General features: G+C 39.6%; 1 protein-coding gene across 10 annotated transcripts in view; it reads left to right on the top strand.

Annotated features, from left to right (window-relative positions):
* The window catches only part of gpatch8 (G patch domain containing 8), a 196,962-nt gene that overhangs the window by 82,078 nt on the left and 96,458 nt on the right, over positions 1-18,426 (top strand). For 4 of the 10 annotated variants that reach the window (XM_068013240.1, XM_068013239.1, XM_068013238.1 and 1 more), the window contains 3 exons: positions 6,542-6,586; positions 9,078-9,145; positions 13,453-13,539. The exons of 1 other annotated variant lie outside the window; for it this stretch is intronic. In XM_068013240.1, coding sequence (XP_067869341.1) covers positions 9,119-9,145; positions 13,453-13,539 — 114 coding nt within the window. In that variant the 5' untranslated portion in view covers positions 6,542-6,586; positions 9,078-9,118. The remainder of the gene's footprint in view (positions 1-6,541; positions 6,587-9,077; positions 9,146-13,452; positions 13,540-18,426) is intronic. 5 more of the 10 variants (XM_068013235.1, XM_068013234.1, XM_068013237.1 and 2 more) reach the window with 2 other exon arrangements.

The following is an 18,426-nucleotide window of genomic DNA, read 5'->3' as shown; positions in this document are numbered from 1 at the left end:
GGTTGATGGACAAAAGCAGAAGTTATTCCTGTATTATTACTAAAGGTTCAGAAGTGGTAAATACTAAACATCAACTTCAGAATATACCAATGCTCTTAATTGTGGCCTATGTTTAAATGAGTTTATGTATTGTAACCCTTCAATAACTGTAACCATTTGGGGTTTAGCAACCTTCAATAAAGTGAAATTTATCTCAAATGGAAAACTGCTACTGTTGCATCGTTCATTTCTTCACATGCTCAGACTCCTTTATAATTTATTGCTACGCTTTTCACATTAAACATTTATGCTTATGTTTTGTATATAGAAAAGGCAAACAGTTTAAATTTGGTAATTTGTGTTTGGAGAATCATTCCAATCTTTTGCCATGCAGTTACTGAGGAAAGATTTCTCCTATTTGTTTCCCGAGAGCTATAGTAATTATCTTCATTTAAAAGAAATGTTAATAGTCGTTTGGTAGTACAGAACTTGAGTATTGCTGAAAACAGAGACATGTTGTTGAAGCTTTTCATCTTGCACTCATCAGAACAATTCACAAGAATACCAATGTAATGGAAGCAACAAATTTATACTATATGAGAAGAGAGTGCTGATTTGTTGGCAAGTGGACTCTGGTTGAGGCTTTGCCATGGAGAATGCACCAGTTTATGGTGACTGACAGTTAACTGCCAAGCTTTGTTTGAAATTTAAACCAGGCAGCTTGACTCTAGTCAAGGCATTGCCCTGAGGAATGAACCAGCAAATAGCTGTCGCTTATTTTGTTCAGCTGAAACAGGTGTAATGTGTGTACATGTTCTTTCTGTCTGCAATGAACAGGGCCCTGTGTATTAATATATGTTGCTTCCAGTATGCACAAATGCGCCATACTGCGAGCCCTACTGACAATCTTAGATTGGTTGTCAGTGTAATTCTTGGCATGCTGAGGATTATTTAGCAAATATTGTCCAATCGCAGAATCACATCTAATGTTGGACACTGTGTTTTGAGTTTTGCACGGGCTGGTTAGTTATGGTCTGTACTTGGCCCGTTGCGAACACCGGAAGAGACATGTTGTTTGATACAATCCACTAGTCTTTGGGACGTAAGGCCTGTATACCTAGCATCACACTGGCATTGACATTCATATATCACATTACTCATTTGTGTGATAGGCAGAACATCTCAACATGTCCCTTCCGCTGTTCGCAACGGGCAAGGTACAGACCGTACCCAACCAGCCCATGCTTGTAAAACTCAAAACACAGTGTCCAACATTAGATGTGATTCTGCGATTGGACAACATTTGCTAAATAATCCTCAGTGTGCTAAGAATTACGCTGACAACCAATTTAAGATAGTCAGTTGGGCTCGTAGTGTGGCGCATTTGCGCATACTGGAAGCTACATATGTTAATACACGGGCCCTGTTCTTTGCAGACAGAAAGAACATGTACACACATTGCACCTGTTTCAGCTAAACAAAATAAGTGACAGCCATTTGCTGGTTCATTCCTCAGAGCAATGCCTTGACCAATCAGTCAAGCTGCTTGGTTTAAATTTCAAACAAAGATTGGCAGTTAACTGTCAGTCACCATAAACTTGTGCATTCTCCATGGCAACGCCTCTACCAATTAGAGTCCACTTGCCAACCTATCAGCACACTCTTGTATAGTATAAATTTGTTTCTTCCCTTACATTGTGAATTGTCCTGATGAGTGCAAGATCAAAAGCTTCAACAAAATATCTTGTTTTCAGCAAGAAATATTAATGTTGGTTGGAAAAGTGAACAATTTAGAAGGTCTGCTGGAAGTACAATAAAATAGTGAACTTATTGGCCGTAATGTTACGCCACCCCAACGAGCTGGATGGTGGCAGGGGATGGCGTAAAATGGAGGGCTGCCCCCACAACCCCAACCACCCCCAGTACCCAGCACACCCCCTTCTCCCCCCCCCCCCCCCCCCAGCCCCCATCCGACCACCCTTGCCTCATTGGGGCCAGACCAATTATCCCCGGCGAGGCAACCAAAACCTAGTTGTCTTCCTGGCTCCATGTCTTTGACTGGACTGCAGTCCCAGTAGTAGCACCGCTCCCAGTGGTGCTGCTGGGACTAAGAGCTGCCGGCCCACTGATTGACCGGCATCTCAGTGAGGCAGGACTTCCTCCCTCAAGCGGGTTGAAGTCCCGCCTCGGAACAGTTAAAGCCTGGGGACCCGTAAAATGTGGGTCAGATCCTCAGGCGAGGCGGCAACGGGTTCGCCACTGACTTTTCAGTCGGTGGCCAGCTCCCATCCGCCCAACATGAAATCCCGGCCAATGCCTATAAATTTTAAACAATTATCACAAGTGCAAGTCTTGACTGATATGAGAGATGCATTTCAATATTTTTAAATTCACACATGGACTACATTTCATCAGATTTAGGAACACTGTGAAAATGGGTGGGTTTGGATTTCTTTTTCGGTGGCTCAAGTGGTAATATTTCAGAAATCAATAAGACCACCAAAATTTTTAATTTTCTGGGCACTAGGTTCCATCAGAAGATTTGACTAACTGTTCTTTCAAAATAATTATCTTTGAAAATGACATGGTTTACATATCATGTTGTGCCAGCAAAAAAAAGTTGTGACTTCTATGCCATACATTCTACACTAAAAACTTAATTTTATGTAATCAAAGTTTTTTGATATTAAAAGACTAAAGCTGCCTTTTCCACCTTTCAAAGAAGTGTTCCACGTCTACATCTCTAGCTGCGTAAATATTAAGTCGTTTTGGACCATTCAGAATGCTCATGTGGAATTTTGCTTTTTAACTGCTCATGTTTTGTTTCATGAATTTTTGGATCTTCTTTTGCGTTGTAATATTAGCAAACTAACATTTTGATTGCAATTGTACAACCTGTATGTTTTACATCCTTAAATGTGTGGATGTTGTAAGACTGAAATGAAAAGGAATTATAAATGTTCCTATGCTGCCAAATGCATGCCAACATGCCAACCATCTTAATGGGGCTACTCCAACTAAGGAAGTCAAAAGCCACAGTTAATCAAAGCTCACAGTCACTGCAAGGATATTGCCAGTCTGAATTTGCTACCACCATCCATGAAGATTGTCAGTTTTTCCATAGGAACCAGCAATTCTGCCACTCTGTAGTGGTACAGCCTCTTCCTACAGGGTTTGTGGCTTATCCCTTGACATTTGTGAAACTTGCCTAAATTCAGTTCTCTCACCATGTGGAAGAAATTATGCAACATTGCTGTTAATAGTAGGGCTTGAGATTTTAGGGTGAATTTGCTGAAAAACTGGTGTTTTGCATAATATTTTAAAGGAGAATACCTATCAAGTTTGCTTTATTTGTTTTTGAAGCCAAAATCTAAACTGAGCTTTTTGGACTATACAAAACCATTTTAGTACCTAGAGTGAGCATGGGAATTTTTTTTTAAGTACATTTTTGCACTTGCTGATCGCAGTAACATGGCAGTGTACATGTGAATAATATTTTGATTGATATTTTAAAAAAAGCCCAAAAAATGTATCTTCATGGGTTGTGCTCCAGAGCTCAAGGAGAACCCGTTAATACATTTTTTGAAAACTTTTCGTTGAACTCTGAAATCTTACTCCCTGGTATTGATGTGAAATTGGTGTAATGAAAATTGTTCACTTAATTTTCTCAATGTAAAGTCTATTGTTTGCTTTGTTTAGTCTGCCAGAGGTTTACACTTGTTTTTGTGTCCCTATTTCATGCAACTGTAATGATAAGTAGCAAAAGAACAAATAAAATAAAAAGCTGTTACTATCTTCCTTTATTCACCTTTTCCTACCCCCACCCCAACACCAAAATATTAAAATGGCTGAAAGTCAAAACAATCAGATGGTTTCGTTTTCATGGATGCAGCAGCATTAGATAATTCTTCACATTCTCCCTCTTGATAGTGTGTGCTCCCTTGCACACTCTCATTAAGAGTTTGCAGCATTGGTTAATTTCTGATTGTATATTTGATAGAGATAGCTACTTGTCTGCTCTTGATGCATCTTGCTCTACGTATCATATAATCTATATAACTTTATACATGGATGTATCTATTGCATTGTTTTCTACAACATTTTAGACGTCATGCTTTTATAGATACAAAACAATCATTTCAAAAAAGACCATTATACAAATGCTGGGTGCTTCAGAATTGAAGCCTGTAATCTACCAGCATTTTCCCATCTCCAGTTTTACCACACCAAGCAATTATCTGAGGCTTTGTTTACTTAACTGTGAGATTCTGGTGCATTAAAGGAATGCAGTTTCATCTTAGCAACAGCATAATACACTGCGTTACACAATGTATCTATCCTGTCTGTACAAAACATCAGTATTGGCACAGAATTTGCTGCAGCAAGGCATCTCGCAGTGTGCATTGTTTTAGATCTTTTTGTTCACCCTTCAGCTTCAAAAAACTTTGCTTTGCAAATTGATGGAGGTGTGAGACCAAGGACACCTTGGTGAACAATGGCACAAACAGTGTAGCTCCTTTGTGATTTAAGGCATAAAAAAACAGAATGACAGAGAAATAAATGGGGTGAATTAGTGTCAATTTAGGTGCAGAAAGAAAAACAAAAAGTGCAAAAGAAAGATTGGAATAAGAGAGAAAGAGACAGAAAGGAAAAAACATATATTAAATTTTTCAAACCACCGAGGCACAATTGACTACCTGCAGGAATGAAACACCACAGTTTCACCCTTTCTGGAGCAGCGAGATTGAGTGGCATTGCAGGAACATAAATCTCATTATTAAAAGGGCTCTTACATTGTTAAGCTCCAGCCCTAATTTTCTGTGGTGCACTTAGTTTGTTTTAGCAGCACAAATGCAGCAATTTCTTGAAGCACCAAGGAGTTTGATGATGAGCTCCTATTTCTGCGAGGCTAACAGAGCAGCACAAATCATCTAGCAACTTAGTGTAGGTAGGTGTTAGGAGAATGATGGGGATGTGGTAGGGAATATGGAATTAATGTAGGATTAGCATAAATGGGTGATTGTTGGTCGGTGCAGACTCAGTGGGCCGAAGGGCCTGTTTCGGTGCTGTATCTCTATGACTGTAACTTGTGGCAACTTGTAAATCACTGGGTATCTCTTGTCACAAATTGCTGGGTTATTTGCACACTAATAAAGGCATGTACATTAAGCTTGCTGTTACTTTCCCAGCAAATTCAGTGCAAATGTGTATCATCTAACTTAATGATGAGCACTTCGAGATCCACAAGCAAGATGTAATTTGATGACGATTTCCTGACCGCTTTTGTTATTGAACCAGACTGTTTGCAATCAGGGTGCCGTATTTGACCCCGCGATGAGCTTCCGAGCACATATCTGCGTCATTACTAAAACTGACTACTTCTACCTCAGTTACATTGTCATTGTCTGACTCTGCCCTTTCCTCAGTTCATCTACTGCTGAAACCCTTATCCATACCTTTATTCCCTCTAGACTTCCAATGCAGTTCTGGCCAGCCTTTCCTCTTCCACCCCTCATAAACATAATCTGATCCAAAACTCTGCTTCCTGTATCTTAACTTACAAAATCCCATTCACCCATCACTCCTGTGCTCACTGACCTACATTGGCTTCTGGTTGAGCAATGCCTTGATAGTAAAATTTTCATCGTTGTTTTCAAATCCTCCCCATGACCTCGTCCCTCCCTATCTATGTAACCTCCTCCAATTTCGGCCTTGTGAATCCCTGATTTTAATTGCTCAACTATTGGTGACTGTGCCTTCAGCTGCTGAGGCCCTAAGCTCTGGAATTCCCTCCCTAAATCCCTTTCCTCCTTTAAGACGCTTCCTTAAAATGTATCTCTGACCAAACGTTTGGTCATCTTGTCATATTATCTTTATCTCCTTAAGTGCCTCTGTGTCAGATTTTGTTTGATAATGGTCCTGTAAAGTGCCTTGGAATGTTTAACTACATTAAAGGTGCTATTATTGTTGGATTATTGTGTAAGTAGTTGATCAGGCACACTTTTTCTCTCACTTTTTATATAATTGCAGGATTATATCACAAATGTAACCACATTTTTTTTATTAATGAGAGAAAGGTTAATTTACAAAATTGAAATCTGCAGCACTAATATCAGGTCCAAAGCCATCTAGATTCCAAAGTTTAGGAGTAGTGTGTCATATTTCGATATCCACAAATCTGATATTATTCTTGGTACCTTTCATCAAATAGTTGAAACTTTTCTGAAGTAGTTGCTGATGAATCTGATTGCATATTTCTGTCTGGATTTATAGAGTTCACAGTTCCTGTCAGTCTGTTACCTTGAATCCTTAAAATAGCAAACATGGAGTGAAAGTGTACTTAAAAACAGGAGATGAAAAGCTGCATTACCTCCCTATATACTGCCAAAAAAGGAAATGGAATAATGGGGCAGGAAAATAGTGCTAGGAATGGGCCATAATCCTGTTGTATGCCAAACTGAAGCTGCCCCGGCTTCATTAATACCTTATGCTGTCCTCTTTTGCTAAACAACGCTTGTTTCGTCACTGTTCCCACCTAACAAATGGTATTTCTTTTTTACAGCATTTTGATCGTGGAGATGTTGTGGTGATGGTAAACTTAGCAGTGGTAATTTTTTTTCAGACTGAATTACTTATCCCTCTTTGTCATCAGTGCACCAATATGAAAGGCTTATTTTCCTTCTCTGTTTAGCGTTCATTCTGCTGCTTGATATTCATTACCTTTTTTCTTAGTAAGATTATTTAAAATGCATCTGTCCTGAGTGTTAATTGTTGTCCATTAGGGAGTAAATGCTGAGAAGAGACTTTGTTGTTTGTGTTTTGAAAAATTTCAAATCCAATCAATATCAACTTGTAGTATTGTCCAAGAGTTGATTTTACCCATTTGCTGGGCACTTGCATTTGCTACTGCAAATAAATGTATAAATATAAAACTTTTCACTAGTACGACTAATAAATGTATGAGAAATATTATGTTAATCTGTACAGCAACCTATTTTGAGTCCCTTCACAATGCACTCAAATGTTATACAAGTCAATGACTTCTATAACGCACCATGTTTTTGTAGTATTCATCTTGTACAGATTAAGTCTGCACCCAGTGTCTAATATGCTATTTTGTAAATTGGCTTGCCCCTAAATCAGTAAGGCTGATTAAGATGTGTTTATAAATTGTTTGGTAAATTCTGCAAATTTTTATTTATAATTCAAATTACACCATTTTCTGCATCTAAGGTAAGTAGTTTGTTTTCTGACAGCTCAGCAAACAGCTGCTGAGTGTGTACCTTTGACTTAGATATGTGGTAGTAAAGTGCTAGGCTGTCCCATTTGCTTTGTTTGGCTGGTTGAGTGGATTAAAAATTTGTCTGACTCTCAAACATAGTATGATTAGTACTGTTGAAAGTTTAATTTTCTTTGCAAAAAGTCCTTTTCACAGCTTAGACTCCTCAGTGTGTTTGGTCTAAAATCTGATCAGCGATGGTGGGCAAATTGGTGTGTTCTAAAGTTTATAAATTGGCTATCATGGCTTATAATTTAGTTATATTCAGTTATAATTTTGATAGTTGAATGCTAATTTTTGGATTTCTGGGACTGTACTCTCAGGAACATTTGACCATAAAAGCCTGTGTGCAGAGAGAAGTAAATGCTTAGCACTTTCTAATTCAACCTTATCAAATGTATAAAGTGCAGCCTCTGGTGGTGGAATCAGTAATAGCTGATCACAGGATTTCTATATATACTTTATTCAACATTTGGATTCAAATGTGTTTTGAAACTATTGAGTCAGATCTAATAAAAATGCAAATCTTTGATACTTTTGTACACTTTTCAACTTAATTGTTGAATGATGGCAGGTAAAATTCTGCTTCCTCTCCCGATCTCCCTGGAAAAATTAAACCCTGTAATATGGTTTGTTCAATTTCACTTTCAAGAGTTGTTAGTTACAGTGATTCCAACTCTGAGGGCCCACTTCAGCAAAGTCTGAATTTATTACTAATATCATCTCATAAAAAGAACAGAACCTTAGTCATTCACCGATTCAATAATTTGTTCTGTTAATACTTTCAACTTTGTGGGTCTGCAAATATTATCCGTGTGAACTTAAAATTATATTAAATTTCTATTGCGTTAGTAGCTATTTTGGTGATTTTCATTTCTCCCCTCTCTTCTCCCCCCCCCCCTCCCCCCCCCCCCCCCCCCCCCCGGCCAAAAAAAATGTTGGAAATTAATTGCAAGTAAACACGCTAAAGGGCTTCATTGTCAATTGCAGTACGATATCTTTATCAATGGCATTCAGAAACCTAATAAGCTGAACATGGCAATGATTAGTCTATTGTGATATATTAAATATTCATTTTTTGTCCATCCACCAAGAATGTTTGAAACTGCCTCATTTTGTTAGATCAGATTGTTCTGTGGAAAGCTGATCAATCTATTGTGGAACTATGCACACACGCACCCACCCCCACTCCCCCAAGTTATATAAATTCTTCACAAGACTACAACTTGTGATTGCAAACTCTTTTGCTCTTTGCCATCTTCCTTCCCATCTCCCCTTCACTGCCACCTCAAAAACAAAAGGAAAACTTTAAAATGGTATCAATTATAGATGTGTACCTCTGATTAGGAAAAAGGTCAAAATAAATCCTTGGCTGATACAGCACCTAAATCCATAGGAAAAATAAATGTCTGCAGACATTTTCCCCATTCTTGTTTAAGTTAAATCAAGCTGTATAATTAAGTCCTACAGCATATTAAACCAGTACATTTATAAAATTTGCATTTGCAGTTTCTAGTTTTTAACATGGTAAATGATGACATGAAAAGATAGATTCTTCACATTGTTTCAATTTAAGTAAAATGATGATTGGTGTGCAGACCTTGTACCTGCGCATTATCAAATCTTCATTACTATAAAAAAAAACCTGAAGTGAGTGCTGTTAAAACTCTAAGCTGTGAGAATGGCTTCTGTTTGGTTCACTGTAGCCTTCTGGCCTCTGCACTCCAAGGCAAGATCTTTACTCACCAGACCCTCTGAGCAAGTGATTATAACTAAATGCTGCTCCACTCGCTACAACTGTCTTGTTGTCCTATTTTAGGAAGGACGGATCCCATTCCTATTATCGTCAAGTATGATGTCATGGGTATGGGGCGCATGGAAATGGAGGTAAGATTAAAGACTTGAAATAATAGCAATTGTTCTGCATCATGGTTTCTGAGAATTTGGAACATATTGTTCAATAATTTTAACACTGCAATGTGTATTGGTTTAACCAGCAGATCTGCATCTGTGGAAGGAATAGGCAAGTTAAAATTTCAGGTACGGACCTTTTGTCAGATCTTTCTAATGAATGGTCCATACATGAAACATTAAATTGTCTTTTCTGTCCATAGATTCGCAATGACCTGCTGAATGTTTCCAGTATTCCTTGTTTGTATATCAGATTTTTAACATCTGCAATTTTCTTTTAGAACATCTTGATATGAGCTTCCTTCAGGCCGTTGCAGTGTAATTAAATTTATAGCTGCCTTCATCAGACAGTGGCAAACTGTGGGGGTGGGGGGAATGCATTGACGTTTATTTGCTCAAAGGGGAGGGTGAATAAAGTGAGAGAAAGGATAAACAGTTATTCTCAAACTTGTGATCAGGAACTTGTAGTTGATGTGCTTGCCACCTACAGTCCACACTCTGCAATAGAGGAGAAATTACGTTAAAGGAAACTTGAGACACAATTATTTTTAATTTTATGCCGAAAGCAACCTTTTATTAGCCGGTTCCAGGAAATTTAATTCAAGTTTCAGAGTCAGTGTTGTCCATTTACTGATGCCAGGTATTAATTGTTATTGAGAGATGGTGAATAATCACTAACCGTCCGGTCATGTTGTCACACCGGGTTGATGGCTGAAATTACAGGGAGATTTAGGGGTTCTCTGTGATGTTTTTTTTTCTCTGCAAGATATCCATTAAGATGCAAGTCGCAAAACCTGTTATGAAATCTAAGTAAAAAGCCCTCCTATGTTGACATTTATAGTTTTCCTGAGGATTTCAGCCAGGAGTAACAAACCGCATAGCAGCATATGAGATGGAGAACTCTGAAACTAGGCCAGTAAGGTGAGGTCAAAAGTTAGTTGAGGCAAAATTCAGACTGCTTTTAGAGTTGCTGAGCTATCTAGTAAGGATAGGCCTTAACCCTCAGTCATTTATGTGTCATAATTAATTTTGACACTTAATTAGATTTTATTCATACTCCGTTGATTGCTGAGAACTGTTCATCTTTGTAAATGTAAAATTTATACTTCAGTTACTTCAAAATGTTTTATTAGATTAATAATATATTTAGTAGCTTTTCTGTACAAAAGAGTCAATGTTTTAATTCAGAAATTCATGTAGGACTAGTTATTTCTTCTTGATATCCAAAATTTGGATTTTATGAAGTCGAAATACCAGACTGAAATATGGAGTAAATTTTTTAACATACGGTTAAAAAGACCTTATGTTGTTCAAGGGGTTAACAAGTGATTTAGATAGAATAGCACATCACCTTGGGTCAATATTAAACTGGCTGTTGCAGCAGTTTTATATTGATTAATTTATAACAGCCAATCCATGTTAGAATTTCATAATGCCTCATCTTAGTCCACTCTGTCGAGTGGTCTGACTGCAAACTGTCAAAGCCCTTCAAATTAAAGGTAAGTCAGAGACTTGGGCTTATAAAAGTGTGATATGGGAATCCTCTTTGCAGATCAAAAAAATAGCAGTGTCTGGAACTAAGTACGACTAAACTTGTCAGCCATGGCAAAAACCTATTTGTAAAGTTCAGGTTTGATTTATTAAAAAATGAAAACATTTTTGCTAAGTTGAGATATCAAATTATAACTTACAGGTAAATAAATATGTGGAAGTCAAAAAATGGGTATTTTCTCTGAATTGAGCTGATTCTTTTACCGCAAGCTTCAATCAGTTATGGAAATGAAAATGTAGTGGTTTTGTGAAATTGATTCCTTTAGATTTTTGTCTGGTCTTACAGCACAGAAACAGGCCCTTTGGCCTGAGATATTTTCTTTAGTTTAATGCACTTAGGAGTTGATTTATACCAATTTATTAGCATGATGAAAATCGAAGGTGTTTTCGAAAAAGAAAGATATGCTGTTTGAGTCACTATGCTCCTGTCCTCTGAAATATCATGCCCAGCTCCCTCTGCCTTGGCACCTTCTCTGTTCCCTGCGCTTCAAAAGTCTTTTCAAAACTGTTGTTTTCAGCTTTGCTTTCGATCTGCTTCTCCCTTCGGTCTTCCTTACTCTGTGATGCCCATTATCTCTTCTCCCTTGTAAAATACTCTTACAACTTTTATTTCAGAGAGAATTTTTATTTTCATACCCCCTTCTCATTTACCCACCTTTGGCAATGTCAATATTAATTTATTTTAGGATTCTCAAACTGCTCCACCACTTAGCACAAGTTGAACTGAGAGTCTATACTCTAAAATAATTAATTAGACAAATTTCAGTCTTGTGCCAATCAGTCGTCTTGAACTGATATCCTGTAGTATACGATTTTAAACCATTTGAACATGTAACATCACAGATGGGTATGGGAAGGCATTGGAGGTGATAGATATTCACTAGTTTAGGTAGTTGATTGACAAACAAACAGACAATTAACTCTACTTGACTACACTTTTTCACACTCTGCCTCCTGTAAGGGCTCCATTCCATTCTCCCAGTTTCTCGCGTCTCTGACGCATCTGCTCTGACAGTGCTTCCGATATGTCTTCCTTTTTCCTCAACCGAGGATTCCACCCCATGTGGTTGACAGGGCCCTCAACCGTGTCCAGCATATTTCCCGCACCTCTACCCTCACCCCTTCCCCTTCCTCCCAGAACCACGACAGGGTTCCCCTTGTCCTCACATTCCATCTCACCAGCCTCCAGATCCAAAGGATCATCCTCCGCCACATCCAGCGTGATGCCACTACCAAAGGCACCTTCCCCTCCCTTCTCCTGTCAGCACTCCTTCATTACCCCCACCACATTCTCCCCTTCCCACGGCACCATTCCCTGCAATTGCAGGAGGTATAATACCTGTCCATTTGCCTCCTCTCTCCTCACCATCCCAGGCCCCAAACACACTTTTCAGGTGAAGCAGCAATTTACTTGTACTTCTTTCAATTTAGTATACTGTATTCGCTGCTCACAATTTGGTCTCCTCTAAATTGGGGAGACCAAACGCAGATTGGATGTCCACTCAGTCCATAAGCATAACCCCGAGCTTCTGGTTGCTGGCCATTTCAACACACCCCCCCTGCTCTCATGTTCACATCTCTGTCCTGGGACTGCTGCCGTGTTCCAATGAACATCAACGCAAGCTCAAGGAACAGCACCTCATTTACCGATTAGGTACACTACAGTCTGCCAGAGTGAACATTGAGTTCAATAATTTCAGAGCATGACGAGCCCCCCTTTTTATGCTTAGTTATTTTTTCTTTTTTTCGTTTTCCTTTTTTATCTGGTTATTTTATGTTTTTCAATTTGTTTAGTTTGTTTCCACTGTGCTTACCCATTGTTTTGGTTTTTTTAATGTGTTTTTTTTATGTTTGTGCTTGGAGTGCTCTGTGCTTTACAGTCATTCACACCCTATCTGTACTCACACTTTTTGTCTTTCAGCACACCATTAACATACCGTTCGCCTTTGTTCCATGACCTCCTGGTCAATTATTCTCTGACCTTGTCCTATCAACACCTTCACCTTTGTTATCTCTTGCCCCACCCCCACTTTACTTGCTTAAAACCTTTTACATTTCTAATATTTGCCAGTTCTGAAGAAGGATCTCTGACCTGAAACGTTAACTCTGCTTCTCTCTGCACAGATGCTGCCAGACTTGCTGAGTATTTCCAGCATTTCTTGTTTTTAATTTCAGATTTCCAGCATCTGCAGTATTTTGCTTTTAATTAACTTCAAGTCCCAGGTTCCCTATCTTTCGGAATTGTTACTATCCCTTTAGATCAGCTACATCAATTCTAGGCGAGATCATTAGTTGAATGTTCATGGAAGCAGCATGTAATATCCAACGCTGACTTTGGCTATGGCCCATATTGCCTCAGAAATAGGTAGAGAAGTCTTCATCCCTGCCCTCTGTGCTCACAGTCATTACGCAGTTGATGGGCAATGCCTGCAAAGGATGAAAGTAGGAGTGGGGAAAGAATAGAACAGGTTAGTTAGGTAATCATTTGTCAGATATGCTGTATGTACTTTGGCAGCACTTGGCATCTTTCAACCCCTAAATAAAATTCCCTTTTAAGACAAGAAAATCAATCAGTCCTGTTAATAGGAAAATAAACTAATTTTTCTTGATGCAAGGAATGCTTTCCCCATTCAGAATGGGTTGAATCAAGTGTTGACCTTTATTTCACTCCATTTTATCAAAATGTAAACATTTAGGTGAGGACAACAAATAATTGTCTGTCTTTCTTATAGCTTGACTATGCAGACGACGCAACAGAACGACGCCGTGTTATGGAGGTGGAGAAGCAGGACACTGAAGAACTCCGGCAAAAGTATAAGGTAATAACTCGATATTTTCAGATGTTCTGCAGTGCTTAAAGTGTAGTGTCTGTCTTAATCTGTTCTCAATTTCATAAATTTATAATGAATTAGTAATATGTGCATGGTCAACAGTGAGGTCCACATTTTATTATGTGGAAAAGAAAGAAAAGCTAGATAAGCTAAGTCACAAAAATGAATGATTGTACTTTCACTTGCTCTCCAGTTGTGTCCTCTCTTGCCAGGACTTGTAATGTTGCATCTCACCTCTGTGTTTGTAATCTGAAATAAAACCCATCTTTTCTGGTCTTACTGAGCAATGGAAATGCTGAAAGTTTACAACAATTAACTTTTCATCGTTAAACTCTTATCAAAACTAGCTCTAGAGTTACTTAACATTACTGATACTGTTATGTTGGATCTGTAGTGTAAGACCTTTTCAAGTCTTTTTTTTTTTGAAAAGCGATATACAGTTGTAAAAGTTGAGAAATTACATTTTGATTTTGTGATTTCTGATTTGAGCCATTGGAGAAAAACAGGTTCTTAAAAAGTCCTCACCAAAGCTTTAAACTTAATGCTTTTTATTATTAGATAATTAAAAATGAACGGTGAAGTAGTGGTTTAGTGTTCTATGTGAACAGTTTGTTTCTCATTCTTGGGATGTGGACTTTGCTGGCAAGGCCAGTATTTGTTCCTCATCCCTTAGTTGCCCTTAAGAACGGGGTGGTGAGCTGTTTCTCTGAACTGCTGCAATCTTTGTTGAAGGTCCTCCCGCAATGCTGTCAGGTAAAGAATTGCGCAATTTTGGTCCCGCGACAATGAAGAAACAGTGATATATGTTCAAGTCGGGTGCTGTGTGACTTAATGGGGAACTTGGAGGTGATGGTATTCCCATGCACCTGCTGCCCTTGGCAGTGGAAATTGCTGGTTCAGGAGGTATTCTTAGATCCTAAGTAGGACCCTAGTCTGCGCTTAGCTGATCTCAACCAGTTGATGTTGTTTCAGGGTTGTTTCACATGGTTTCTATAGCACTGGATTTTGGAGGGGCAAATAGGCCATGGCTCCAGTTCTTGATTGATATCCAGTGACTAACTGGAATTGTGGAATTGCTTATACTTGTAAGCAGAATTAAAGTCCTAGGATTAAAGGGACAGTGGCAGTATGGATGTGAAATTGGCTAAGGGATAGCAAACATAGTACTGGTGAACAGTTATTTTTCAGGCTAGAGGAAAATATACAGGGATCAGTATTAGGATCACTGCACTTTTTGATATGTTAATAGACCTGGATTTGTGTATATAGGGCATAGTTTCAAAGTTTTCAGATGACACGAAGATCAGAAATGTAGTAAACAATGAGGAAGATAGTGACGGACTTCAGGTGGACATAGGCAAACTGATGAGGACCAAAGTGGCAATCTGTGTGTGGAGCCAGAGGACGTAGGTGAGGTTTTAAATGATTACTTTTCATCTGTGTTCACTATGGAGAAGGACGATGTAGGTGTAGAGATCAGGGAGGGGGATTGTGATATACTTGAACAAATTAGCATTGAAAGGGAGGAGGTATTAGCGATTTTAGTGGGCTTAAAAGTGGATAAATCCCCAGGCCAGGGTGAAATGTATCCCAGGCTGTTATGTGAAGCAAGGAAGGAGATTGCAGGGGCTCTGACACAAATTTTCAAATCCTCTCTGGTCACAGGAGAGGTGCCAGAGGTCTGGAGGACAGCGAATGTGGTACCAATATCCAAGGAGTGTAGCAGGGATAAACCAGGTAATTACAGGCCAGTGAGTCTGACATCAGTGGTAGGGAAACTATTGGAAAAAATTCTGAGGGACAGGATTTACAGTTGAAAAGGAGGATAACTTGCCAGAAGTCCTGAAAAAATTAATAGCCGATAGGGGACAGGGACTTAATACAATTAACGTAAGTAAAACATCAGTAACAAGGAAATTAATGGAACTAAAGAGTGAGAAATCCCCAGGACCTGATGGTTTCCATTCGAGGGTGTTAAAGGAAGTAGGGGTGCACATTGTAGATGCCCTAACTATAGTCTTTCAGAGTTCCCTAAATTCAGGAGTGGTCCCTTTGGATTGGAAAGTTGCACATGTCACTCCACTTTTTAAGAAGGGTGAAAGGGGGAACCAAGGAAATTACAGACCAGTTAGCCTGACATCAGTGGTAGGCAAGTTGCTGGAGTCTATAATCAAGGATAGGGTGACTGAACACCTAGAAAAATTGCAGTTAATCAGGGACAGCCGGCATGGATTCATGACGGGAAGGTTATGCCTGACAGATCTCATTGAATTTTTTGAAGAGGTTACTAAGGTGGTGGACAGAGGAATGTCTATGGATGTTATTTATATGTATTTCCAGAAGGCTTTTGATAAAGTCCCACATAAGAGATTGTTAACTAAGGTAGAAGCCCATGGAGTTGAGGGCAAATTATTGACATGTTTAGGAAGTTGGTTGAGTTGTAGGCAACAGAGAGTGGGGATAATGGGTAAGTACTCCGATTGGCAGGATGTGACTAGTGGTGTCCCGCAGGGATCTGTGTTGGGGTCTCAATTATTCACATTATTCATTAACGACTTGGATGATGGCATAGTAAGTCATATATCCAAATTTGCTAATGATACAAAGTTAGGCGGCATTGTAGACCGTCTAGATGATAGCATAAAATTGCAAAGAGATATAGACAGACTAGGTGAGTGGGCAAAACTGTGGCAGATGGAATTCAATGCGGGCAAGTGTGAGATTATCCATTTTGGACCGATAAAGGATAGAGCAGGGTACTTTCTAAATGGGAAGAGGTTAAGTTCAGTGGATGTCCAAAGAGACTTGGAGGTTCAGGTACATAAATCTTTAAAATGCCACGAGCAAGTGCAGAAAATAATCAAAAAGGCTAATAGAATGCTAGCCTGTATATCTAGAGGATTGGAGTATAAAGACACAGAGGTTATGCTGCAGCTGTACAAAACCCTGGTTAAATCCCACTTGGAGTACTGTGAGCAGTTCTGGGCACCACACCTTAGGAAGGATATATTGGCCTTGGAGGCAGTGCAACGTAGATTTACAAGAATGATACAGGGGTTACGTTACAAGGAGAGCTTAGACAAATTTAGCCTGTTTTCGCTAGAATTTAGAAGGTTAAGGGGTGATCTGATCGAAGTCTTCAGGATACTAACAGGAAAAGACAGGCTAGATAAAGATAAACTATTTCCACTGGTTGGAAATTCTAAAACTAGGGGGCACAGTCTAAAAATTAGGACCAGACTGTTCAAGAGCGACGTTAGGAAGCACGTCTTCATGCAAAGGGTGGTAGAGGTTAGGAATTCTCTCCCACAACAGCAGTTGAAGCTAGAACAGTTAATTTTAAATCTGAGAGCCAAGATATTAAGGGATATGGGCCAAAGGCAGGTATATGGAGTTAGGCTGCGGATCAGCCATGATCTCGTTGAATGGCTGGACAGGCTCGAGGGGCTGAATGGCCTATTTCTGTTCCTATCTTCCTATGTTCCTATGATTAATCTCCAGTTGGAGAGGCAAGGATTAATCAAGGATGGTCAGCATGGCTTTGTCAGGTGGAGGTCATGTCTAACAAATTTGATTGAATTTTTCGAGGAGGTGACTAACTGTGTAGATGAGGGTAAAACAGTTGACGCCGTCTACATGGACTTCAGTAAGGCTTTTGATAAGGGTCTGCATGGGAGTTTGGTCAAGAAGGTAAGAGCCTGTGGAATCCAGGGCAACTTGGCAAATTGGATCCAAAGTTGGTTTAGTGGCAGGAGGCAGAGGGTGATGGTCGAGGGTTGTTTTTGCCATTGGAAGCCTGTGACCGGTAGTGTACCATATGGATCTGTGCTGGGACCCTTGCTGTTGTAGTGTGCATTCATGATTTAGATGTGAATATAGGAGGTATGATCAGTAAGTTCGCAGATGACACAAAAATTAGTGGTGTCATAGTTACTGAGGAGGAAAGCCTTAGATTACAGGACGATATAGGTGGGCTGGTAAGATGGGCAAAGCAGTGGCAAATGAAATTTTATCTTGAGAAATGTGAGGTGATGAATTTTGGAAGGACTAACTAGGCAGGGGAATATATAATGGATGGTAGGACCCTTGAAAGTACAGAGGGACCTTGGTGTACTTGCCCATAGATCACTGAAGGCATCAGCACAGGTGGATAAGTTTAAGAAGGCATATGGGATACTTGCCGAGGCATAGAATGTAAGAGCAGGGAGGTTATGATGGAGCTGTATAAAACGCTAGTTAGGCCACAGCTGGGGTACTGTGTACCGTTCTGGTCGCCACACTATAGGAAGGATGTGATTGCATTGGAGAGGGTGCTGAGGAGATTCACCAGGATGTTGCGTGGGCTGGAGCATTTCAGCTATGAAGAGAGACTGAAAAGGCTAGGGTTGTTTTCCTTAGAGCAGAGAAGGCTGAGGGAGGACCTGATTAAGGTATACAAAATTATGAGGGGCATAGATAGGGGAGATAGGAAGAAATGTTTTCCCTTAGCGGAGGTGTCTGTAACCGGGGGGCATAGATTTAAGGTAAGGGGCAGGAGGTTTAGAGTGGATTTGAGGAAAAAGATTTCACCCAGAGAGTGGTTGGAATCTGGAACATTCTGCTTGAAGGGGTGATAGAGGCAGGAACCCTCACAACGTTCAAGAAGTATTTAGATGAGCACTTGAAACGCCATAGCATACCAGGCTATGGGCCAAGTGCTGAAAAATGGGATTAGAATAGATGGGTGCTTGACGCGGCACGGACAAGATGGGCCGAAGGGCCTGTTTCTGTGCTGTATAACTCTATGACCCTATGGTGAACTGGACAGACAAATGACAGGAAATTTAACGCAGAAAAGTGTGAAGTAAAATATTTTGGTAGAAAGAATGAGAGGCA

This window comes from Heterodontus francisci, chromosome 33 (assembly GCF_036365525.1).
Source record: "Heterodontus francisci isolate sHetFra1 chromosome 33, sHetFra1.hap1, whole genome shotgun sequence".
Taxonomy (NCBI): Eukaryota; Metazoa; Chordata; class Chondrichthyes; order Heterodontiformes; family Heterodontidae; genus Heterodontus; species Heterodontus francisci.
This window is presented reverse-complemented; position numbering and strand designations above follow the sequence as displayed.